The sequence below is a fragment of the Lithobates pipiens genome, unplaced genomic scaffold (genome assembly GCF_037356315.1).
Source record: "Lithobates pipiens isolate NorthernLeopardFrog02 unplaced genomic scaffold, aLitPip1_a1.2 Scaffold_8, whole genome shotgun sequence".
NCBI classification, from domain to species: domain Eukaryota; kingdom Metazoa; phylum Chordata; class Amphibia; order Anura; family Ranidae; genus Lithobates; species Lithobates pipiens.
In genome coordinates, this window is record NW_027507903.1 from 629,689,584 (window position 1) to 629,698,621 (window position 9,038).

Below are 9,038 nucleotides of genomic sequence, written 5' to 3' on the forward strand. Positions count from 1 at the left end.
TAGTCACTGGCTCCCTTCCACCCGTGCTGTCCAGTCTACAGCGTGTCCGTGATCTTGTTGTCTGAATCTGTACCCGTTACTCTGGTTTCCTGATATCCGGCCTGTTCCTTGACTCCGATCCATTGCTGCCTGCCTACGACCTCTGCTTGTCTGACCACGTCTCTGCCTCATCCCTTGTACCTCGCTGACCGATTCCTGCTGACCCGGCCTGTACCCGATACTCTCGTTTCTGCTTACCCATTGGGTTCCTGGTGCCTCCTGACGACCACCTGCCCAGCAGTCCATCCACGGGTGCCTGCCCGCTACAGTTCAGTCCTACCAGCTCTACCTACTCGCTGTCGGTGCCCAGCTGCTCATCTGGACCAGTCTCCATCTGCCAGGCACTTGTGCCCCCTGAACTTTTGAATACCTGTTCCCCATCTTCAGGGGTTCATTAGCCAGGGGGATACGAGGGGCCGATCCCTGCATTCCAGGCTCAACAACTAGGTACGTGACAGTACTGGACAGCCATGTCCGAGCCTGCGCAGGGAGCCTCCCCCATGGATGAGCTCTGCCATCATCTGGCCGGCCTTACTCAAGCAGTTAAGAGTTTGCAGGAGGGCTACGGAAGACTGGAGGAACAAGTTCAGGCACTATCTGCCGCAGCACCAGCCGCTCCAGGGGTTCATGCCCCACCTTCAGTAGTCATGCTGCCACCTGAGCCTAGGGTTCCAACCCCGGAACGATTCTCGGGAGACCGAAACAAGTTCAGGGCCTTCCGCAACTCATGCGAACTTTACTTTGCTTTGCAACCCCGGACCTTCTCCCTTGAAGCGACGAAGGTGGGATTCATCATCTCTTTGCTGGCAGATGAACCTCAAGCCTGGGCACACCGTCTGTTGGAGCGGAAAGACCCGTCTCTAGACTCTGTGGATACCTTCTTTCAGGCAATGTCCAGACTCTACGAGGACCCCCAACTCGCTGCAACCGCAGAAGCAGCCCTACGTGCCCTGCAACAAGGTCGTAGACCTGTGGAGGACTATGTATCAGAATTCCGGCGATGGAGCGCGGACACAGAATGGAACAACGCGGCCCTGCGCTACCAGTTCCGCTTGGGTCTCTCCGAGGCCCTGAAAGACGAGTTGGCTCGTGTGGGCATTCCCGAGACATTAGAAGCCCTGATAGACACCTCCATCCAAATCGACAGGCGTTTGAGGGAACGCCGCCAGGAACGCTCTTCCGCAGCTACTCGTCCAATCTGGATGCTACCAAGGGTGCCTAGTCACCCAACTCCTCCTGCTCCACCCGCATCCACATTGGACACCCCGGAACCCATGCAGCTGGGGCTACTTCGCCCGTCCCTAACCCCGGAAGAACGCCAACGTCGCCGGGTCAACAACCTTTGCCTGTACTGCGGGGAGCCAGGGCACTTCGTTCGTTCCTGTCCAGCTAAGATACGTAAGTGTCTCCTTGTTCCACCTGTCCCCTCATCTGTATTGACTGATAACCCTTCTCATCTGGCTGTTCCTGTCCTCTTGCAGCTCCCAGGAAGGCCTATCCAAACCCACGCGGTTATTGATTCCGGGGCTTGTAGTGGCTTCGTCGACTCGTCCTTCGCCCGAAGAAATAGCATTCCCCTCAGACCAAGAGAGAAGGGGCTCTCGGTATACCTAGCTGACGGGTCTACCTTGGGATCAGGACCAGTGATTCAGGAGACTAGCCCCCTACCCGCTGTCATTGCCGGAACTCACCGAGAACTCTTGTGCCTGGACGTCATTCAGTCTCCTCTGTTCCCGATCATCCTTGGTATGCCTTGGCTGAAGGCACACAACCCGCGGATAGATTGGATCACCGGAACCATCGAATTTCCTTCAGATTACTGCCTCCAGCATTGCAGCCGGAACCCCGATGGGGACTCCTCGGTTCTTCTCTGTTCAGAATCCGATGACGAAACCCGACAAGCGGTACCCAAGGAGTATCACGCCTTCCTAGATGTCTTCAGAAAAAAGGGGGCAGAGACCCTTCCTCCCCATAGGTCATATGACTGCCCAATAGAACTGCTCCCGGGGGCAGAAATTCCCTTTGGAAGGATCTTCCCTCTTTCCGAGTCCGAACTGAGTGCCCTGAAGTCATATCTAGATGACAGTCTAGCAAAGGGATTTATTCGGCCCTCCACCTCCCCGGCGGGCGCTGGAATTTTCTTTGTAGAAAAAAAGGATCACTCCCTACGCCCATGTGTGGACTATCGGGCCCTGAATAAAATCACCATTAAAAATCGTTACCCCCTGCCGCTGGTACCTGAACTTTTTATAAAGACTGGGGTCCGCTAAGTTCTTCTCTAAGTTGGATCTTCGGGGCGCCTATAACCTCGTACGTATCAGGAGAGGTGACGAGTGGAAAACTGCCTTCCGCACCCGCTTCGGGCATTACGAATACTTAGTGATGCCATTTGGATTGTGTAATGCCCCGGCCACTTTCCAGCACTTTGTTAACGACATTTTTAGGGACTATTTAGATTTGTTTGTAATTATTTACCTGGATGATATTTTAATTTTCTCTTCCACCCTAGCCATTCATCGTGAACACGTGAAGAAGGTACTGACCCGTCTCCGTCTCCACGGCTTGTACGCCAAACCTGAAAAGTGTATTTTTGAACAGCAGAGCATCCAGTTCCTCGGCTTGGTCATCTCGGTAAGAGGAGTAGAGATGGATCCACAGAAGGTCTCAGCAATCCAAGATTGGCCTGCTCCCTCAGATAGAAAGGGAGTCCAGCAATTTGTGGGCTTTGCTAACTTTTACCGCAAGTTCATAAGGGGTTTTTCTGCTATTATCGCTCCCATTACCGAGCTGACCAAACAGAACCGAAGGTTTCGTTGGACTCCAGAAGCACAAAAGGCCTTCCAGTCCCTGAAGAATCTATTTGTCTCAGCCTCGGTCCTGAAACACCCCGATCCTGCTCTACCATATACCCTTGAAGTTGACGCTTCAGAAATAGCAGTCGGAGCAATTCTCTCCCAGAGGCAGGGACCCAAGTCCTTACTCCACCCGGTCGCCTTCTTCTCCCGCAAGCTATCAGAGGCCGAAAGAAATTATGACGTCGGAGACCGTGAGTTATTAGCCATCAAGTCCGCACTTGAAGAGTGGCGCTACTTGCTGGAAGGGGCTACCCACCCAATCTTGGTCTATACAGACCACAAAAATTTAGAGTACCTGAAGACAGCTAAGAGACTTAAGCCTCGTCAGGCCAGGTGGGCTCTCTTCTTCTCAAGATTTGTATTCCATGTCACCTACCGTCCCGGATCCAAAAACACCAAGCCGGACGCTTTATCCCGCATGTTCAGCCAGCCGGAGAACTTGCCACCTACTGATACCATCCTCTCTGCTGGGAACTTCCTCCTTCTCCAGGGAGATGTGATGTCTCAGCTTAAGCAGGCGTCCATAGGCGCTACACCTCCATCCGGTACCCCGTTATCCTCCAGTGATGGCCTTCTATGGTACGAGAACAGGATTTTCGTCCCCCAGGCAGCTCGGACACTGGTTCTGGCCTCCTGTCATGACCACCCCTTGGCTGGCCACTTTGGGATACTCAAGACCCTGGAATTACTCAGGCGCACCTTCTGGTGGCCACAGATGAAGGACGACTGCAAGAATTACGTACAAGCTTGCACCACCTGCATCCGAAGTAAAGGCGACAAGTTAAAAGCCTGGGGTCTACTAAGACCACTACCCGTTCCTGACAGACCGTGGAGGATGATCTCCATGGATTTCATCGTCGAACTCCCCCCTTCCGAAGATCACTCCACGATTTTCGTCGTAGTTGACCGACTTACCAAGATGGCACACTTCTTGCCCATGAAGGGCACCCCTTCAGCCGCGGAGACAGCTAACATTTTTATAAAGGAAATTGTGAGGCTTCATGGCATTCCTGCAAACATCACATCCGATAGGGGGGTGCAGTTCACCTCGAGGTTTTGGAGGGCACTCTGCGAAGCATTGAAGATTGACCTTCGCCTATCCTCAGCCTACCATCCGCAGACCAACGGCCAGACCGAAAAGGACGAATCAAACACTGGAACAATACCTTCGTTGTTTTTCGTCCTTCTCTCAAGACGACTGGGTCTCTCTTTTGCCAATGGCGGAGTTTGCGTACAATAATACTGTCCACTCGGCCACCAAGCAATCCCCCTTCTATGCTAACTTTGGATTCCACCCGTTGTTCCTGTCTGGCGACCTTCCTGAGTGCCCAGTGCCAGCGGTTCAAAAGAACCTGAATTTCTTTGAAGAAAACAACAAGCTTCTGCAGGAAACTCTGGCCAGATCACAGGAGCGCAGTAAAGAAGTCTTCGACCGAAAGAGGAGAGGGGAACTGGACCTTAAGGTTGGGGATCGGGTCTGGCTGTCTACCCTGAATCTTAAGCTCTCCTGCCCTTCTAAGATGTTGGGCCCAAGATTCATAGGTCCTTTTCCGATCAAGAGGAAACTAAACGATGTTGCGTTTGAACTCAAACTTCCTGGATCCTTCCGTATCCATCCAGTTTTTCATGTGTCACTCCTCAAACCCACAGTCACGGACCCCTTCACTGACAGAATCTCCAGCCCTCCGGAGCCCGTGTTGGTCAATGGGGAGATCGAGTTTGAAGTGGAAGCCATTCTGGACTGTAGAAAAAGACAGGACCAGATTCAGTTCTTGGTCAAGTGGAAGGGGTACGGACCTGAGGAAAACTCATGGGAGCCAGAAGCCAATATCCACGCCAAGAGACTCATCCGTGCCTTCAAGAAGTCCTACCCGAATAAGTTGGCCCAGTTAGGCATCCGGAGGCTGCCCCTTGGGGGGGGGGCAATGTCACGACCGCTCGGGCACCCCGGTCGTATGCAAGAGACTTACCCATAGAGTCCCGTCGTGGAGAGGCCGTCGTTTCCCTTTGACGCGCGCTAAAGCCAACGAACGCACTCGCGTCAACCCGAACGAACGCGCACGTGGGTCACGAACGGGAGCACGTTCCCTTGCGAGGACGCGCTGACCCGTCGTACGTCGGTTTGGCGCCCTAAGGCCTTCTTTAGTCACTGGCTCCCTTCCACCCGTGCTGTCCAGTCTACAGCGTGTCCGTGATCTTGTTGTCTGAATCTGTACCCGTTACTCTGGTTTCCTGATATCCGGCCTGTTCCTTGACTCCGATCCATTGCTGCCTGCCTACGACCTCTGCTTGTCTGACCACGTCTCTGCCTCATCCCTTGTACCTCGCTGACCGATTCCTGCTGACCCGGCCTGTACCCGATACTCTCGTTTCTGCTTACCCATTGGGTTCCTGGTGCCTCCTGACGACCACCTGCCCAGCAGTCCATTCACGGGTGCCTGCCCGCTACAGTTCAGTCCTACCAGCTCTACCTACTCGCTGTCTGTGCCCAGCTGCTCATCTGGACCAGTCTCCATCTGCCAGGCACTTGTGCCCCCTGAACTTTTGAATACCTGTTCCCCATCTTCAGGGGTTCATTAGCCAGGGGGATACGAGGGGCCGATCCCTGCATTCCAGGCTCAACAACTAGGTACGTGACAGTCCTGTACCCAAAAAGTCCCACACATGTGTAGGAGAAGCAGCAGAATTAATTTTGTGGTGTAATTCCACATATACCCATGGCATGTGTGAGAAATATATAATTTCAGTGACACCTTTGTGTATTTTTTTTTTTTACATTTTTCAATCACCTGTGCCAAAAAAATAAAAAATTCATTGGGGTGTCTACTTTCCAAAAAGGGGTAATTTGGAGGGGTTTTGAACTGCCCTGCCATTTTAGCACCTCAAGAAATGAGATGGGCAGTCATAAACTAGAAGCTGTGTAAGTTCCAGTAAATGTGACCTTAGTTTGTAGACGCTATAACTATTGCACAAACTAGTAAATATCCGCTTATTGAATTTATTTTTATTTTTTTACCCAAGACATGTGGCTGAATACATTTTGGCCTAAATGTATGACTCACATTGAGTTTATTAGATTTTTTATGCTCTGGTCATTAAGGGAGTAAAACCTTCTGGGGCTGAAGTGGTTAAGCTTCTTTAGGTTCTCTTGAGTTAAAAAAAAAAAAATTAAAAGTATATTAAAATAACCTAAGAATTAACAATGGTTTTGAACACTTTGGTCACATATATTTTTTTACAATGTTTTTGATATCTTTATTCCTCAAACTGTATATAAAAGGATTTACAAAGGGGGTAAAAACAGTGTACAACAATGGCATTATATTTTTGAGCATTCGTGATTGCCCTTCTTTTGGAATCATATATGCAGCAATTAGGGTTCCATAAAATATAAACACAACGGTAAGATGGGAGCTACAAGTAGAAAAGGATTTTAGTCTTCCCGAAAAGGAGGGTATCTTTATCAGAGTTAAAACAATATAAGTATATGAAACCACTATCAAAAGGAAGGGTAATATTAGCACAGGGAAGCACAACAAGGTTTCTTCTATTTGAAATCTGGATGTATCTGAACAAGAAAGTTCCACAAGAGGATTTAAATCACAATATAAATAGTCAATAGCATTTGGTCCACAGAATTCTAGTTGACTTAAGCCAAGTGTGGGAATGAATGCCACAGAACAACTCAAGAGCCAGGATGCAAGAACTAATTTAATGCAAAGTGATTGTTTCATAATGGAGGCATAATGCAGAGGAGAGCAGATGGCCAGATAGCGGTCATAGGACATCACTGTCAGAAGGTAACACTCAAATGTTTCTGTTGAACCAAAGACATAATATTGAGTGATGCAAGAAGAAAAAGATATGGGGGTCCTCTCATGTAGAACAATATTTAACATGTTAGGAGAAATACCTGTGGTCAGCATGATGTCAGATATAGAGAGTTGGGAGATAAAAAAGTACATGGGAGAATGAAGGGTCTTACTGTAATATACCAACATGATGATTAAAGAGTTTCCGCATATTGTCCCAATGTATATAATAAGGACCAAGGTGAAGAGCAGCAGATTATATACAGCATCGCTGTTGAATCCCAAAAAGAAGAATGTGGTGGCATTACCTTTATGTGTGGTCTGTTACATGAAAGAAGGAATTATAAGCAAAACATTTATACATTTTTGCAGAAGAATGAAAGTATACACTCAATTTTCAAATTAAATAATAATGTATACGGCAAGCCTGTGTTTACTTTGAATACTCAACCACTTTTGAGGGAAATAAAAACAAACAAAACATGGATTTATCCTATTTTATTACTTAACATTTCCTTTGCTTAGTGGGCAGTCTCTCTTCTTTTAGCACATCAACTCATTGCTATTTATTTAATAAACATGGCAAGCAGATTTAGGAGAGAGGTTTGAAACACTACATAGTTCCTTACATCTAGAACACACGTAAAGTGGGTGAAATGAACAATGACACACATATATATATATATATATATATATATATACATATAAAATGACATATATATATATATATATATATATATATATATATATATATATATATATAGTTGCAAATCTATATTTACACTCAATTAACCAAGTTAAATAAATATTTTTTTCACAAAATTATGTTCGTTTTCATCAATACATTTTCATCAATACAAGCATCATAGTTAAGTGAAATAAAAAAAAATTGTACTTACTCTGTTTATTAATGATCTCTGATGGTAATCCATATGTAGTTTTTTTTAGCTTGAATTGAAGGAATCAAACAAAAATACAATTTAGATTTCTTTAACTATAACAGAAAATTTACAATGTTCAATATCACATTAGATTTCTTTATAAGATTTGTTTTACCAGTAATTCTGTTTAACATTGAAAAATGCAAACATGTCATAAAAAATAAAAAAAATTAAAAAAAAAGAAACAGCAAGGAAACAGCAAGGAAAAAAAATTATATTTTATAATGTATATCTTTTGGAAGTTTATAACATATGATGTGTATCGGTAGATGAGCATAGCTGACTAGGTAAGAAACCTTTTGCACACAGATATTTATATATTTCTTGGCAGATTAAAAATTCCAGAGAGAGTAACTCTCTTTGGGTATGAACTGTATGCTTGCTGTTTATCAATATATATATATATATATATATATATATATATATATATGTATATATATATATTTTTTTAAATACTATAATAAATAATTGCTCAGAAACAATGATGTAAAAAGTTGCTGCCACTGTCTATCTGTCGATCTGAAATTCTATTTCCCTGGCTGTAATAGCGATCCACTAGATTTAACCTCTTGCCCACTGGGCACTTAAACCCCCTCCTAACCAGACCAATTTTCAGCTTTCAGCACTCTCACATTTTGAATGACAATTACTCAGTCATGCAACACTGTACCCATATGAACTTTTTGTCTTTGTTTCAAACAAATAGAGCTTTTCATTTGGTGATATTTAATCACCACTGTTTTTTTATTTTTTTGCGCTATAAATAAAAAAAGTGAAAATTTGGTAAAAACATTTTTTTTTAGATTCTGTAATAAAATTTAGCAAATTTGTAATTTTTCTTCATAAATTTTGGCCAAAATTTATACAGCTACATATCTTTGGTAAAAAAAATACCCCAAATCAGTGTATATTATTTGGTCTCTGTGAAGGCTATAGAGTCTACAAGCTATGGTGGCAATCATTGAAAATTGATAAAGCATGATCACACCTGTATTGACAGACGCTTGAGTCACCAACAAGCCAGAAAAGTACAAATACTCCCCAAATGGCCCCTTTTTAGAATGTAGACATTCCAAGGTATTTAGTAAGAGGCATGATTAGCTTTTTGAAATTTACATTTTTCCCACATTCTTTGCAAAATTTAGTTTTTTTTTGTAATTTCACAAAATTGTCATATAAACAGGTTATTTCACTCAAGATACATTCTCCCAAAATACATTCTGCTACTCCTCCTGAGTATGGTGATACAACATGTGTGAGACTTTTACACAGCCTGGCCACATACAGAGGCCCACCATTGAAGTAGGACTTTCAGGGGTTCTAGGAGCCTAAATAACACATCTCATTTCTCAACCACCTATTACATTTTTGAAGGTCCTGGAGAACCAAGA

General features: G+C 45.2%; 1 protein-coding gene across 1 annotated transcript; it reads right to left on the reverse strand.

Moving 5' to 3' along the window:
- Positions 1-6,108: 6,108 nt before the first annotated feature.
- LOC143964040 (olfactory receptor 6N1-like) lies at positions 6,109-7,794 on the reverse strand. Its single transcript, XM_077473754.1, has 2 exons — positions 7,606-7,794; positions 6,109-7,027 (listed from the first exon to the last, which is right to left on the reverse strand). Exons 1-2 carry the CDS (start codon positions 7,636-7,638, stop codon positions 6,116-6,118), a joined length of 945 nt encoding a protein of 314 aa, XP_077329880.1. The 5' UTR covers positions 7,639-7,794; the 3' UTR covers positions 6,109-6,115.
- Between the last annotated feature and the right edge of the window lie 1,244 nt (positions 7,795-9,038).

Bases quoted from the DNA above. Each gene is read 5' to 3' on its own strand.
- LOC143964040 (XM_077473754.1), bottom strand. From the start codon at position 7,638: ATGGATTACCATCAGAGATCATTAATAAACAGA. The intron at 7,028-7,605 runs GTAAGTACAATT...TTCATGTAACAG, and splicing joins AGAGATCATTAATAAACAGA to ACCACACATAAAGGTAATGC.